This window comes from Harpia harpyja, chromosome 3 (genome assembly GCF_026419915.1).
Source record: "Harpia harpyja isolate bHarHar1 chromosome 3, bHarHar1 primary haplotype, whole genome shotgun sequence".
Taxonomy (NCBI): Eukaryota; Metazoa; Chordata; class Aves; order Accipitriformes; family Accipitridae; genus Harpia; species Harpia harpyja.
Window position 1 is genome coordinate 21951150 of NC_068942.1, and position 17287 is coordinate 21968436.

Genomic DNA, 17287 nt, shown 5'->3' on the forward strand with positions numbered 1-17287 from the left:
AACTGCCCAAAGCTATTTTTGAAGACTGATATAACTAAAACAACATCTTTCATGATGACTTCTGACCTGTAGTTGAAGGGTAGACTGTTCTGCTCTTTCAGAGCAGCACTAGCACTAGTGCCATGGACTTGAAGTTTAAATGCAGAAGCTGTGATTTGATTGCTGAACTTCTCTGTCAGTATGCATGAAAACTTTTAACATCAAAATTCACTTATGCTGTAGCTGCTTAAATTCTGTTGTGCTGGTCCACTTTCAATATCACTTGCAAATTGGCCTGGGTGCCTGGCTTTGTGTTTAATGTGGAAAGGATATTTACTTGGAGGAAGAGATCTGTGCTGAAGAGTTCACTCGTGGCAGTTTTGATGCCAGTAAAATTGGAACAGAAGAGCAGCCCAAACTGCTTAACAGTTGTAAATCCTATGCGTTCATAACCTATGAATATGTAGTTATTGAAAGCCTCTTGAAAGGCTGGTTTAAATCAGCATCAAAATAGTGGTTCTCTTGGTTAAAAAGCCAGTTAAGTCTGAAAGTGAGATACAATGTGAAGGTGGAGAGTTTTAATCTTTATGGGTTTCAGATGCTACAGGGCTATGAAGTCTGGCCTCTCTTTTAGCAGAGGAAAACTTAGACTTCTAGCAGCGTGTGGAATACCGAGCCTAATTCTGAAATAGCTGAAGCAGTGTGTTAACCTAACTCTGTACCTCAGGAGCTCTTTTTTAACACGGTCCAGTCAGTCATGAACTAAGTCCTTGAACCAGAAGAACTCGCCTTAAACTTAGTTAATGAAATATGCTGTATAAATTCCTGTGGGTTTTATCTCTTTCTGCTTGTGTCGTGTCAGCCTGCAGGAAAGGCTGCCTGCTGGGACTGCACAAGCCCTGTTCTGCATCGTCAGTCAGTGCCGCGCTTGCTCAGCGGCACCTTAGTTACTGCTACCGGAGTGCTGCCTCATGAACCAATGCTTTCGAATATAATAGAATAGTTCCTTGGGAAGGCAGGGATCTACAGTGATCATCTAGTCCAACTGCCTGACCACTTCAGTGGTCTTCTCATGTAGTCCCTCATGGCTGCGTTCTCCCAAAGGCTGCTTGGGACTCACTTGCTAAAGCTCATCTGCAACGTGCTGTAGATTATGTATAAGACCTAAGCAGTGTGTTTCAGTGAGAAATAAATAAAAGGTGAATAATAAAACTGAATTTCAGCTAATAAGTAATATATAATTGTATATAATATCAATGGTATACCTAAATTCCTAAAGCAAGCCATGGCAATAGTCAGCAGTAGTCCACAAGAAGTTGGCTGTGTTGACACTTGATGTGTGTACATACTCTGTAAATACAAACAGGTGGTCACAGTACTGAAATACAAGTTGATAGCTGTCATCTTTGGACTTTCTAGTTTGGCTGCAAGGTTTTGGAGGCTGAAGAGGCATCTTGGCAGCTGAAGAGCTTGGCTTATTTTTATTTATTAGCAATTCCAAAGTACAGCAGTTTTGCCCCAAATAGCTAGTGGGGAAGCCATATCTAAGGTTCCACCACAATGCTGACTGATAGATTAGTCTAATGTTGAAGCAGTATCTAGAAGAAATTAAGCAATGTTCGGTGTTGCAAATTGGATACCAGACAGTATTTAATTTCCAAATCGTTGCATCTGGGTAGAAACTCTTTGAAGCTTTCTCTGTGAATTCTGTTTGATAGATGAGTTTCGTATTAGCTTGTTGGCTTTTAAGAAACCTGTGAATAATGTATTGGAAAGCTATTTAAAGTGTGTAGAAGTAACAGGAGATAATGTGGGGTTTTTTGTTTGTTTTTTTTTTTTTTCCAAAAGTGAGCCTTTACTCATCTTTTTGTTGCTGCTGGAGAATTCTTGTAACTAAGTCACTTGTGTTTAATCAAATTCGTTTCTGTGCTCAAATTAGTTGAAAATGAATAAATATGCCTATAAAAGCAGCAGTAGTTAAGATGTTTCTGCATTGCGTACGTACATGGGACATACTTAAACTCAAGCCATCGTTTAAGGATTTTTTAAGCATTTTAAATTTCTCCATGTGTTAAGTTACCTTACTGCTCAGTTTTAATGCCAAAATTAATATGCGGACACTGTAAGTACACTTAGCTGTGCGTTGGTACTAGCAGGTACTAAGCATTCTGAAACATCTGATTTAGCCAGCCAGCTGGTTTTCAGCATACTGTATGTAGAAGCAGTAGGTAGTCTGTTTTCAAGCATTGCAAACTGACTTTTTTGATGCATATGTGTATCCTGAAATTAAAGACACTATTTATGAAAAACACCATAGGTATCGCTGTCAGGAATTGTGGTTGATTTGAAAAAGACTGATAAAGAGAATTTCCCGTTTAGAGACCGTACCACTGATGAACTGGTAACCCTGATGAAATCCTTGACTATGATATCCTACTGTATCTCTGAAGGGCTTCCTTATAGGAATCAACTTACCTGGACTCTATTTTTATACTGGAGTAGCTAAGCACACTGTTGTTTGCATTTACGACTACTTTTCCTACCTACCATTGTCACAGCAAATGCATGCCTGGGGGTATCGCCTGACCACAAAAAGGTTGCTTCAAATAAAACCTAAGATCAGGGAGGCTTGAAAAAGCTTAGTTTTTGTAGATGTCTAAAATAGTAATCTTTCCAAATTTTGAGTTAGCTGCTGGGCTCAGTAACCTGTGCCTGGCTACCATTTGGAGAAGAAGCAGCTACAAGGTTTTGTGGTGTTGGGAGTCTTGAACCAAAGGTAGCTGCTTTTCGGGGCATTAGAAAGGACTTTCAGTTTGTTTTATTTAGACTGCAAATATTATCTAAGCCCCTGGTCATGAAAGAGCTGTTGGAGGTCTGACTAAAAGCAAAACGGAAAGATGACCTTGAACTTATTACTCTTAAAATTAACCCTGTGGATGCCTGTGCTGTTGTCAATGTTTAATACTGACTCAAAGCATGATGAGCAGCACATCCTGGATTTAGGTTTCAGGCACTGTTTAGTAGAGGTAAAAGTTTTCTCTCTGCAGATTTGGACACAGTATTATCTTTCAAAAGCTGTCTTAATCTGAATACTTCTAGCACGGAAATCCACTATTTTCACAGTGGTGTTAAATAAAATAGCAGCATGAGCATACACATGGTGGATTTCAGGGAAATCGGTGCTGGATTTCAAAGTAGGTCAATGCAATGTGTTTAGAAATGTGTCTTTCTCTTTGCTTTCAAGGCTCCTAGCAGTCTCATGGAGACCCTTGAGCAACATCTAAACTCACTGGAAGGAAAAAAACCTGGCAACAAGTAGGTATATATGTTGTACCATGTATCAGGGCATAATAGTAACAATGTGAGACAAGCTGATGTTTAGGTTTGCCTCCCCCAACCTCCTTTTGTCACTTAGTTGTACAATAAGCTGTGGTAAGACTAGGCTTTTCCTTTCCCTTACAAAGTTGTCTTAATGGCAACTTTTTTTTCTTAGTGGGGGGTGGGGGGAAACAACACACTGAACAGCTAGACACTTTCCAAAATGAAGCAAAATTAACTGTGGAAAACTCCTAGAAGGAACTGTTTTTCCCTGCTGCTGAGGCTTTTATCATCAAAATTTGTTTTCTAATGGCTTTGCATCTTCTTACTAGATACTTGTCATGGCTAAGTCTAGGAAGGATTAAGCTAAACCTGTGTTTTCTCTTTTACTGTTGCTTTCCTTGCAATTTAGCGAAGGGTAAGTGCATATGTTTACATATCGCTTGCATGCAAGCATGGTTATGGTTTTTTTAAGATGGCTTGAACAGTTAGAAATAGATGTCGTCTTGAAATTGTACCTAAACTGTTGCTTTCTTTTGTATATAGTCATTGAGTTATTTTTGGTCATTTCTGTCATAGCTCCAGATCTTTTAATCAGGTCTACAGCTCCTAGGACTCATCTAATTCAAGTAGCCTATAGGATGGATGCTAGTTCAATACTGGTGCAGTTTTAAGTTCAACTCCTCCTTTCATCTCTTAGATCAAAGCAGCTCTAAAAATATGTAGCAGTATTTTCATACCTCATAATGATGAAAGTAAACAAATGTACTGACGTACATTTTAACTTAAGATTAAGGCTCTGCCAGTTAGTTTCAGTGTGATTTTTCTTGCATGTGGGAAAACTTTCAGCTTGGACTTTCCAACCAACTGTTTCCATGCTTTTAAATATCATTATTTTAAAGTAACTCTGACTTTCTTTAAAAGAACAGTAGACTTTGAAAATTTGCTGACACATTCTCAGAAGACTTATGTTAGATAACTGCTTCCATATTGGTGTTATTCTGCTGCTATTGCATGACTTCATAATATGGTGACATCTTGCCCCGGTAACTCTTTCCTACTGGCTCCTGTAGGCCCAAAAGCAAGATATTTGCATGCATCTCTGCCTTTTCTCCATTTAGTAGAGCTTATTTAAAAGGCAGAATAATCTTGTGGTACCAATTAGCTTAAAAGATGCATTTAAGATTTGAAGTAAAAACTTGCATTCCTTGTCTAAAGTGGCACGTGAAAGTTTGAGAAAGGGGGGGGCATGTGATTGTAGAGATCTTCAGAAAGCTGTCATGCTTAGTTTTTGGTCTTTTTGCAGGAGTTTTGATGACCGGAAACATAGTTTCCAAAAGTGTACTTATCTGAAAACCCCCTTTTTTTTCTAGATCTGGGGCTCCTTCTCCTCTGAGCAAGGTAAATACTGCCAATTGCTGTACTAGTTAATTCTTGTTCAGGTGATATGCTTTAGAACATCTTAAGTGCATAAAGAGTTAAATTTCCATCTCCTAATCTGCTTTTTAGACTTTGCCACCTAGGCCCTACCTAAGTGACAAAATTACATCTTTTAATGGCCCCATAAAAGTGCTTCACTGATCTGAAGGGCTATAGTGGTTATACCAGTGCAGGATGCTAAGCAGCTTTGCCAGGATCTGATGATTACACTTTGTGAAAGCATAAAAGATACACATACCTTTATCTCAACTTTTTTTTTTTTTTTCCCTCTTTTTCTTAATCCTCCTGTTAGTGAGAAACTTACTCCATACTGTTCCTCCTCTAAATTCGTCACTCCATTTGCAGCTTTTTAGGAGGAAGTTCTGACTCTTTTAAAACTATGTTCATGTGAAAAGCCAGGAAGAAAACTTTCATCTGATATACCTAGTTTCAGAATTGACCTTTATTAGAGAGACTGCTCACCTTAATTTAAAGCAAGAGTTGCCAGTGAAACTGTCTTGGTTTGAGTGTCAGATAAACTAATGAGCTTTATGGTGTTAGTAACAGCAGTTCCTGTTATCCCTGAAGCATTGCCAGGTGCCATAGTTCTGTGTCTAGTAATGGATGTTGTGCAGGAAAAACTCAAAGAAAACTTCAGAATCTGAGGGAGGTAGTTCAATGGTTGATTCTAGTGAAAGCTCTTAAATTTCCCTCCAAAAAGCCCTTAAAAAAAACCCAAAAAACCACAACCAAAAAACTCTCTTGTTCAATACGTAGCAGTTGGTGAGAACTACATGATGGCTCAGAAAGTGTTCTTACAACTTTAAGTAACCTCATCTTCCATGATTTACATGAAGAATTTGGACCATTCTAGTCTCAAACCTTAGTAAAGTCTTGAGGAGAGTCTAGAAAGCTTATATCCATCTCCTGCTAGAGTTGTGACGATGGGATGGCAGTAACAGAACTCAGAAGAGAATCACTTCAAATTTGCCATTCTTTCTTGGAAGTGGTCAGAACAGCAAACAGTACTAAACATAGTACTTGTTTTCGTTCATTAGAAAAAGGATCTCTCTAGCATGTGAGATGCTGTAACAAAGCTCATAGTACCTTTTAGAATTAAATTGACACTCCTCAAGGTAACTTGAGTCTTCAAGCACACCGAAGAATTGCAATATCCTCTCCTGGGTGTCTGTCTTTGCCGTACTTAAAGTATCTTATCCAGAATCAGAGGAGCTAATGAAGCAAAATCATAGACTGAGCTGTCTTTTATATCTTCCCAAGGACTTAACCGTTAGCACTGTTGATAGCTCTTTAAACTCTCTTCAGTCTGAAGGTTTACAGACACACTTTTAACTTAGTTTCTAACCATTTCTTTTCTCCTATCATTTCTATGGTTAGAGTACTATGGTGCTGTTGTGGATGAACGGATATTTCACTCTGGATGAAATGAAGGGTTTGACACATGTAGAAACAAACCTACAAAAATACTTTGCTCCTCCTATCCTCAGGGTGGTCTTAAAACTGAGAGGAGGGAGTTTGCTGGGGAGCAAACTATTTTCTTGGAACTTGCTGAGAATCCTTTGACACATAGGAACTGTTAGTTACCCTAATTGGGATTTTAAAAGGCAGGTAAGGTAACTCCAGGTCACAAGTCTCTGAGTTAGTTGCCTAGATGTTGGGTGAGTCTTGAACCCAAGGGACTAAAGCTCATACGAGACTGGCTGCTGATGTCTGCAGGCGCTCTGAATGCGGGCAAGAGGCATTTCCTCTTGAGCCAGGCATTGCGAGGTAGAGTAACCTTGGAGCTTCTCAACTCTACCACCCTCTGCAAACTTAGCCCAGTCTTCTTTAAATTCTTTCAAAGGGGGGAACAGCTCATGATAAGAAGACCTGATGTCAAAATTGGGTTTTTAAAGTATGTGAATCTGTGCATGAGTTGTTTGCGGAGAAATGCTGGTATATTGAATTTGTATATTTAAAATATTTCTCCAGTCTTCTCCAGCCACAACTGTTACATCTCCTAGTTCTACTCCAGCAAAAACTATTGATACATCTCCTCCAGTTGATCTTTTTGCAACTTCATCTACAGCTGCTCCAGTCAGGTAAGTTAAAAAGCATATTTGCGCTACTGAGCTTGATGTAGATGCCAAAGTCATGCTTGTAACGGGAGGCTTGCCTGCAGGATTTTGCTTACTTTACAGGTAGTGTACATCAGTACTGAATGGGCTACATTATTCTACCAGTATAGATCACAAACGAGGTCTAACAAAAAAAAAAAAAATTGTGGCTACTCTGATTTGCTTTTGGTGTAGTAGTGATGTTGTACCATTCCCAACATACACTTTTAATTGAATAGACTGAAGTAATGTGCAAATCCAAAGTGGTCTTTGCTGACCTTCAGCATTCTGTTTCTAAAACTGCTGAATTAAGATTCCTTTTTCTTGCTGTTCAAATCAGCTAATGAGGCACAAAAATAATGAACTTCTGGAGGTTAAAATAAAAAAATAAACATTTGACCAATGAGAAAATCTAAACCTTGCTTTCAAGTCAAAACCAGAACAAACTGCTGTTGCTAGTTGTAATGAGCAGAAATGAAAGAACTCTAGACGTGTAAAAGCTCTCAGCTTGAACCAAAAGTCTGAAGACGTGACTAACTTCAGTTGAATGTCAGATGAAGTACTTCACTGAAGAAAGAGCTTCTATTGTTTATTATTTAAATGTTCTAAATGAACAAGACCTTGTTTCCTAAGCAAGTATCTGGCTGGCTTAAGCCACAGAAGTTTTACCAACTGTCATCTACCTAATGCCTATTTATTGCCTGGAAATGTGGGGTTTTTGCTTTCTGACATGGCGCAGTGAAATATTGAAGTAGAATAGAGCTGTTTTCAGTCGCAGCAGTTATTTGCTCTGTTCTTAGGGTCCACCTGGGATTTTGGGTTTTGGTTTGGGGGGTTTTTGTTTGGTTTTTTGTTTTGTTTGTTTGGGGTTTTTAGGACTGTAAAAGTTTCATGGATCTGTTACAATGTCATTATCAAGTAATGGAAGTAAGTTAAGGTCCAGTCCTGGGGTGTACTGTATTCTTGGCACCTACTGCGGTAGAGGTGTTTATGGCCACTGCTCTAATCCTAAGGCCTGAAAAAAATGTGTCTCTCAATCGTTTCATCAGTCATCCAAACTAAGAGTAATTCCTACAATCCAGTCATGATTTTTCTTTTTTTTTTTTTCAAACTTGATTGAAATGGACAAATGCCTCCAGTATTTAATATCTCTCTTCCTTTCCTTGGCAGCTCTTCCAAACCATCCAGCGATCTTCTGGATCTTCAGCCAGATTTTGCTGCTGCTGGGCAGGCGGCTCCAGCCGCCCCTGCCGGAGCCACTTCATGGGGAGGTAGCGAAACCTCACTGTCAGCATCTCTTCTTCCAGTCTCCGTTGTCTTGCCTGGCTGAACTGAAACCTGGCTCTTTCTCTGCTAGCACAGGATGTTCCCAGCTTCTCCCAGGCTTCTGCTGACCTGACAGTCAGGCATCCCTTCGCAGCACAGGCTACTCCTTTTTCCAGGCATATGCATAACAGTATAAGCTGCTTATAAGGGCCTGACTGCAAAGCTGGGGGGAGCCAGGATTAGGTGACTAAAAGTGAGCAGGAGGGGGATGGCTGAAGGTGAACAGGTAGGGTAGGCCCTTTAAAACAGAAGAACGAGAACTGCTCGTGTGCTTATTGGCAAGGCGAGGGCAGAAATCAACCCTTCTGTTCATAAAGCAAAGCTCACAGATCAGTAGGGGGAGGATCGAAAATATCTTTTACAATGAAAATGCATCTAAAGCCAATGGTGGCGAAGTAGTTCTGCTGCAAGTGTGATTACCTCTGACAACTCTTAACATATTTTATTAAAATCTTCCTTGTCTGCTTAGAATAATAATATGAAAATAGAAGTAGAGGGCTAACTGCTTTCAAATAGGAATACCTAACCAGCTCTCTGAAATTTGAGCTGGGTGGTGAGCTGAGCCTGTTCCAGGCAGCGCTAGCAGCTGGTGATCTGAAGAGGACTGAGGTAAATGTAGGCAATGTTCACTCCTGTCCTGTGAAGACAAGGAATTAGGCCAGTAAATGTGATTTAACTTACATAGTTGTAAACCCACTGTGGTGTAATCTTAGAAGATCTTGTGTGGCAGCTTAATGAACTCATCAGCCCTCTCACGGCAGGAATGCTACAGAGTCACGCTGATTCTGCTATGAATGCTAATACTGGGTACTAGTGGCTTCTGCATTCCCTGTTTCTGTCTTAGCTTTAGTTTGTTAAAGATGACATTGTATCTCAGCCACTTCATTATGAGAGGATCATGATGGCTGTCATGTAGACCATGATTTGCATCTTCCTATTTAATCTGTTGAATTGAGTATATATTTTTTTTTTCAGAAGTGTCAATTTTATTAACTGAAATGTAATCTTACCCAGAAAGCAAGACTAGAGTCGTCTATTCTAGGATGCCTGGGACTAATTATTCTGCAATTTTTGATTGCATCCTATTTGTCTTGCTTTGTCATTACCAAGTACTGGAACTCAAGCTTTTGAGATGTTCGAAAGAGCTCAGGCCTCTTAGCTGACTTTTTTAAGCAGTTGCTCATTTATGCAGAGTAAAGAGCCATTAATATTGTAAAATACTGATTCGCATTGCAATTGAAAGCTGATTTACTTGGTCTTTTCTTTGCTCTTTTGGACAAAGCACCTGTAGTTTGGAACTTAAGTGTTTTTATTCTTCTGAATTACTGAAAACTTTAAAAGTTACTAGTAATGCACCTAGTTCTGTTATTCCACAATGGAAAAGGACAGCTAATTTTTTTCCTTTGGCCAGGATTACCTCTAACCTCATCAAATATACTTCAGCCTCATCTTTCAGAATAGCATTTTGGTAACTTAGTAAGCTTCAAGTTTGTCTGCTTTACTGCTGGCAGGAGTCCAGGTATAATGACCTCTTACTGCACTGGAATCTTGCTTTTTTTTTTTTTCTTTCTTAAACTCTCTTACATAATCGCCAAACACCGTGTCAGACATGCATAGATTGAGAACTGGAATGGCTTTGTTGTGAAAATACTGAAGTTTCCATTAATGTTTCATCTGGTAATGAGAAAATCTTTGAGCCTGTGTTAAGGGTTGTTTTTCTATTTACTTATTTAAACTAAATCTGCAGGATGAAGCCAGTAGTCATTATAAATTGTATGATCTCATAGGTAGTATAGAGCCTTCTAATTAATGCAGGTGAGGCCACATTGGGAATACTACATCCAGTTCTGGGCTTCCCTGTTTAAGGGAGAGGGGGTTGGCAGAGGACTACCAGGACTCCAATGATCTCTGATCAGGACTCCACATCTCTTTGGAGAGAAATTGAGGGAGCTGGGCCTCTGTCATCTGGCAAAGAGGAGGCTAAAGGGGACTCTTAGTAGTGGCCTGGAACTACCTGAAGGGGAGTTACAGAGCAGAGCCAAAATTTTCTTGGAAACGATAGTTGATTATAGTGAAGAGTAATAACTACAGGTTGCAGCTTCAGAGGTTGATTGGATATGAGGAAAAATCTTATTTCACCTGGAGGTTAGGGCGGTATTGGAGCAGATCCCCCATTTGAGTTAGTGGACTCTCCATTCCTGGAGATTTTTCAGGACCTGACTAGACAAAGCCGTGACTGCTCTGGTCTGGTGTTGGGCGTAATCTTGTTCTGAGCAGGAGGCTGGACCTTCCTTCCACCCAGGACTTCTGGGAGGATGTGTAACAGATGTGTAACCCTGCTACTTGAGCTTCTTCCACATCTGCAAAACTCTTCTGGCCCACAGCAAGTTAACGTGGGAGCTCATGAGAAAGAAGTAGTAGTAGTAGTAGTAAGCTGGAAGAATTGCTGCAGTTCAGAATAGCTAGGAAAACGTGAATATCAAATACTTCAAGACGCAGCATCAAACTGGCACTTTAAATGTCACATGAACCTCAGGAATACGTCACCAACAAATGACCCTGCTTTCTTAGTCTCACTGGCAGTGTAGATTCTATGCATCCTGGCATATACTGTATATTCAGTATAGTACACTATAGTGGTATATACAGTACATTGTATATTTTGTTGTATACCTAGTATATTCTTGAATACAACATCGGTTATCTAGCAAATGAATTACAACTTGTGAAAACGTACACTTCTGTGCTAACAGGAGATGATCAAGGTAGGGTCATAAGTTGCCTGCAGCATACCGCAAGGTGAATCGATAGGCATTTGGCAGGCAAACTAGACTGTGGTATTACAAAGAATACAGTAGGTCAAATTCTGCATCCTTGCAAGGTCTGGCTCTTGGATATAAAACCAAATTGACTTGAATTTCTGCTCTGAACTACCTTGCAGTGTGCCTTAGAACATGGATTTGCTATTAGTATTGTTACTTTAATATTACTATACAGTAAAGCATTGGTTTGAGTCCTTCCCATATTAAGAGTAAGTATAGATTGCCATGCTGGATAATTGTAATTTCACTGTATTGTGATCTATAACATAACTGGATAACAAAAGTGCGTTGTAGAATAAGCTAGTAGAAGGTAAAAGTTTGCCAACAGTTGCTTATTTCAGGTCTAGCTGTGAGAAGTCTACCTGCTGTGCAGTAATGAGATACCAGAGTGCTGCATTTTTAATATACTGTTACGTTCTTTCAGAATGGTGCTTTGACTTACCTCAGCTTGTGCAGTCAGTCTCAAGGAGAGCTCTTCCAAGGAACCAATTACGAAAATACCTACATGTGGTTTCTTGGTGCCTTTTAACAAGTGTTGTAAAATAAAGACAAACTTGTGAAGATTGAGCTGGGCTTGCTCCAAGCATTTTGCTTCCTACATACTGAACCCATAGCAAAGCATCTGGACTCTCTGCTTGCTGTTCAGTGTGGATCAGATGAACCCATGACCCTGTTACATGTACAATGAATCTAGGAGCAACACTGAGCTACTGGTTAGTAAATAGGTAGTTGCGGAGCTCAGACTATTGTAACTGCAGTATAAAAATGTAATAGGCCAAACTGGTTAGTTTTCACAGGTTTTTATAGCTTATAGTTGTTTTTTGTGTAGGCAAAGCTTCCTCTGTCTTTGAGCGCAATCTGACTGATCTCAGAGGACATCAAATTGTAGGAAAGTCTGTCATTAAAGATGCTTCATTGGCTTCCAGAAAGAGTTGACTAAGGAACCGAAGTTGGAACAGAGCCAGCCTGCTTAGGCTGGCAATCATTCATACTCCTCATAGCAAGTGTTGACAGAGGTGGTTGTTTCTGCATAGTATGCTTTATGCATAGTATTCCTCTATCACAAATGCAGGAAAAGTTTTCAAGGAGGAGCTGCTCACCTCTTTTTTTTTTCTTTTTTTTTTTTTTTTTTTTTTTTTTGTAAACAGTTGTACCAGTTGTCTTAAGTACAACAACCACAGCCTGTCTGTCTCAGAATATGCTTGGGGCAGTAGGGATGCCATGTATTGTATTCTGAAGTAACTTAACACTATATTTGCAAGCTGCTCTCTGCTAGAGTACCCTGGCTTTAGTGTCAGTTTTGTGAAGGGTTCTAGGGCTGATGGGTGGATCACAACAGCTCCCTTTGGCAGAACAGTAAGCTAAATTCTGTCTACTTTTAATGACTCTAATGTTGATTTTGACTGCTTTCTGACTACATTGGTTTAGAAAATATGTGCAACTAAGCAGAATAATCTTGAGATTCTCTTTGGGATCTGAGTATGTTCTGCTAATAGCTCATTGATTTTAAATAAGCTTCAACTATGCCTGTTTACTGTACTTATATGTGAGCATTGGGGTTCATTGGGGCTCACTCCTCCCGTGTATGCTTTTACTTGGTGAAAGTCTTGAATCTGTGTGCTGTTAGGCCCAGGAACTTGCATTTAAAATTTTCAATGTTCTTGGGGGATGTTAGCTGTTCATAAACTTCAAAGAAGTCTACCTACTGCTGGTCTCACTTTCACACTGCTAAGCCAAATGCAAGAGAGAATTAGTATAGTAGTGAATTGAACTTCTAAAGAAGTGATTCTTGGCTTTACCCTGGGGTAGTGAAAGGTAGGAGACCTTCCTGTCAGTGCTTACAGGCCACTACTTGGTTCTCTCTGTTACAGTTTAAGAAAAGAAAATCAGCTGTATAAGACAGAAGTGGTAAATACTACCAGTGTCTGAACATCTTGCTGATTAGATATTAAGGAACTTATCAAATACGTGAAACTTACGTACTGGTTCTGTTTTAAATAGAGCTATTAAACGGAATGAGCTTTGTCACGTAACAATAACTTCTTGAATGTTGGAAAATCGAGTGCAGAAATTATGTTAACATAGATGTGTCACTTAGAGAATGAACATATGGCTAATGAACATCTTCAATCTGGCAGTTCTACTAATTGATCTGTTTCTTTATTCTGCGGTCATTTTAATGGACAATCACTAGACCTCTTGGGAGAGGGTGAGTAATATTTTTGATTTCTAAGACTTTTGAATGTTAAGACTCCTTATTAAAAGCTCCAACCTTCTGGAGTGAAGTGATTGTGGTCTCTCTCCCTCTTCCCCTTACTTTTCCTGTTTGATCTTCATTATATGGTTGCATATAGATAATCTGGCTGCACTTTCCGGTGTTACCTCTGAGCCACAGATTTCAGATCCATTTGCCCCAGAGCCTAGTGCAACTACTGCTGCAACTACTGATACTACAACTACTTCAGCTGCTGCTGCTACAACTACAACTATTACTGCTGCCACTGCTGAAGTGGATCTCTTTGGAGGTTAGTTTGGTTGCTCTAGTGCTCTACACCAGCTCATAAGGTAGATGAAGCAATGTTGCGTTCAGTGTTGTAATAAGGCTTCTGATTTAATCAACTGTACCAGAGGTGCCTGTGTGTTGGATGCTAGATGGAACAGGAAATGTAAACTGTCCAACTACCTCTTTGTTTGCTGTGCTTTTAGCTAATGGCCTCCTCTGCATATATATGGAAATGGAAAACTGTACGCACTTAAGACTGACTTACCTTATGGTTGAACAGCTCAGAACATTAGTTTTCAGGTCCACACTGGGGTGAGCAGGTATTCTTTCCACATTATTCAATAACTATGCACTGTACTACAACTTCTGGGAAAAGCAGTTGTGCTTTCACAGTTGAGGATGGATGCGGCAGCTTCCTGCCCCTTCATTACATGTCACACTTGAGCTGTGTTGTGTTTCTTTTGGATATTTCCTGTAAATATAGTATTGAGCCAGCTGAAATTAGTATATTTCAGCATTCTTGAGTCTGGGTTTTAGTTCACATAGCATAATAGTAAATTAAAGTGGCAATGACCTTGTACTAAATGCCAGCTATACAACTAATGTACAGGTAACATATAGTTTAGTTATGCTCTTTCAGGCTCTAATGTTAGCTGCTAACCTCTTAAGTAAGGATAAATTTCCCCCTGTATGTTGTCAGTTTTCTTATCATTGCCACGGAGCAGGAGGCTTCTCAACAGCATGTCAGAAATTGCCATTTCTTTTCAACACTATACCAGCCCAGGTTAATGGAAAAATCTTCTGATTTACAAACTATTAACTATGTTTAAGATCACCTGACCACTGTATTTTTCTAGTTTTCTCTTCCTCTGTTGCATACTTTCAGCATGACAGTGGATGTCAGGAATTAGTAATAACTTACTGGAATTCAGTTTTGACAGCAAGTATGTTCTTTGTGGAGTGTGTTTATCGCTTCTAGTGACAGGAGTGCTGGAGAGCTCTATACATAAACAGTTGGACTATAAAGGTGTTTCTAAAGACTGAAAGTTCCCATCTAGAAGCTTTGTTTAGGACTGCTTTCAACAGACAGCTCCAAGATACCCCCAATAAAACTGCTGAGAAGCTGTAAGAAAGGAGTACAACTGCTACCTGCTACTTAACCGTTCCTTTTACAAAGATGGATAATAGTCCAAGTGCCACAGGATCAGGCAGTTCAGAAGCAATTTTAAAATAGTCGTGGGCAATGGTTCTGGACACCACTAGAAGCAAGAGAGAGTCTGATGTTGGTTACTCTCAGAAGCCTGTTGCAGAAGCCAAGGCCTGTGCTCATTAACACCCCTGCAGATGCACAGTGTGTGAAACTTCTGGTGTGTAGATGTTGGGGTTGAGCCAGTCTTGGATGCAGCACTTTCAAATTGCATTATTAATTTAGCATAGATATATAACTTTTTAAAAAATTAAACAATAGTTAAATGGCTAGAAATCACTGTAAACTTGCAACGGGATTAGAAAAACACCTACCCTTGCCTATTCTTCCAGTACTACAGCAGCAAGATATACCCTTATTTTTTTCTACCTTTTCCACTGTTCCGTGCCTGGAAAAAATGGCTGCTACCAACTCATGAGTCTACTTACATATTTATCAAGTGGCAAAAGCTGGATGCTTTTAGTTTCTAGAGATGTAACTGATCATTAGATTACTCAGTGGCACACGTTAGAAGTGGAGTTGCCTTCATCCTCCAATGTGGAAAGAATTTTACTTTTGCAGTATCCAGACTTCCGTGACTTGATCTCTTCTTTTAAAAAGAATGTATTTTGTTGCTCAAATACTATAAATCTCAAGTGGATTGTATATTAGACGAATACTGACTTTTTCCTGGAACACTTCAGGACAAAGCAAGGTTTTATTATTTGCAATAGCAGAAAACCTCTAGTTCTCAAGAAGAAACATCGCTAAACACACTCAGCAGTGAAGATACTTCTGCAGTGCGTTCAAGACACCCACAGGGCAGACCCTTTTAAAGTCATGGAGTCCATATTGAACTTCCACCTCTCTACTGGTGGAGTTTTTTTGTTTCTTTTTTGTTTTTTATCTGAAGCTTGTGCTGTAAGTTGTGTCCCATACTAACATTCCTTGTTACTTTAAGACTATGTACAGTGCAAGAAGCAGTAGTTTTTGGGCAGACACTGTTGCTCTCTAGCTTTTTTAGCGCTACGCATGCTTACACTTAATAAGCAGGTATTTGACCTTTGAGGTCTGCTAGAGATACAGTCTTCAAGGTCACCTTAACTTTTTCCAGCTTGCCAGTTCTTAGTGGCTTTACACGGTTCCTTGTGGTGGGGTGTAGTAGGGGAAAGTACAGGAGCAGTGATCTTGGGAGAAAGAATGTAGAGTCTTCAGGGAGTGGCTAGGTAGGGAAAGGAAGCTGAAAGCTGCAGGAAAAAGGCAGCCAAGTTGATGGAAGAAGCAGAAGAGGAGACTTGGCAGGAACGACTGTTGTCTGTTACTCTCTTGCACTTTATCACTAGTACTTTAGCTGATAGGAGCCTGCATGCTGCCTACGACTGGGCTTTGTCTTTAAGAGGAAAAGCAGTTTTGCATTATGTCTTCATCTCTAACATGGTCTTGGAAAGCAGATGAGAAATGCAGGATTGATCCAGCATAACTTTTTTGAAGAATTCAATTTGATTAATGGGCGAGCTTTCAGTTACCTGGGCCAACTTGAACAATTCTTTATCTTGTTTCTAAGATAAACAAGACGAGGTTGTTTTCAAAGTGCAGCTGGAATAATTCCTGAGAGGGAGAAACATAAAGGTAGAAGAAAGGTGAAATATCTTGAAATGCCATGTATCTCAATAATAGAATTTGGACACAGTATTTTTGGATGCTAGTGATGTGCTCTTGAGTTATATTCTGTTGTGTGATTACACTGTAAGCGGTGCAAGTAACAAGCCATGGCAGACACTGTGCAAATGTCAGTTATTAGACATTCAGATGACATGAATTGTAAGCGGGCAGAACTATGGTTTTCCCTTTAAAGAAATTAAAGGCAAAGTGATCAAGACTTTTTGGCACTTGAGGGCTAATGAATGACCTTTATGCTGGAACATGCTGGTATAGCAAACTAGTGCTTATTTTAAAAATTAACAACAACAACAAAAATATCCCATAATTATGATTCTTTCCTAGCACTAAGCCTAGTGGAATATTTCTTGTTAACTCAGGTCAGGTTCTCCATATCAAAAAGTAATGAAGGTTGACTGAACAGGAGAAAATGTGGAAACAGAAAAAAATTCTTTTCACCTGTACACTTTAGTTCTATGATCTTTCCTACACTTGTGACTTTCCATAGGGTTGTTTCACATGTTGCATAATACATTAGATGATTATAAGTCAGCTGCATCATCATGTGTGAGTAACTTTTGTCATGTGTTGATGCCATGGCATCAAATAAAGCCTCAATTTGTGAATTAAACAGATCACTCTTCAGGAACACTTATTTTGCTGCAGACAAGATGTATTGAAGCACTACTTCAGTGTTTCAGAACTGAAAAATGCCCTTGTTTGCACATCATTTCAGTAAAAACTATTTTTATTTAATAATTTAAATGTTATGCAGTACGTAATACATACCTGTCACTCCTAATAGGTGTTCCATGCAGTGTGAACTTGCAAAGGTTTCAGCAACATCTCTTTAAGTTTCCAGGCTGTCTGTAAACCCATGAGGATCATGTGCTACTTGATTCTAGAAGGCAAAAGCTAGATTCACTTTTGAAGCAGAAGATGCACAAATGTAAGGAAG

The 17287-nt window shown here is 39.4% G+C and overlaps 1 protein-coding gene across 15 annotated transcripts in view; it reads left to right on the forward strand.

Moving 5' to 3' along the window:
• SNAP91 (synaptosome associated protein 91) overlaps positions 1-17287 on the forward strand; it is a 70477-nt gene that overhangs the window by 29203 nt on the left and 23987 nt on the right. For all 15 annotated transcript variants that reach the window (XM_052781610.1, XM_052781608.1, XM_052781609.1 and 12 more), the window contains exons 10-15: positions 3224-3294; positions 4671-4698; positions 6709-6818; positions 8004-8104; positions 13176-13190; positions 13336-13506. In XM_052781610.1, coding sequence (XP_052637570.1) covers positions 3224-3294; positions 4671-4698; positions 6709-6818; positions 8004-8104; positions 13176-13190; positions 13336-13506 — 496 coding nt within the window. The remainder of the gene's footprint in view (positions 1-3223; positions 3295-4670; positions 4699-6708; positions 6819-8003; positions 8105-13175; positions 13191-13335; positions 13507-17287) is intronic.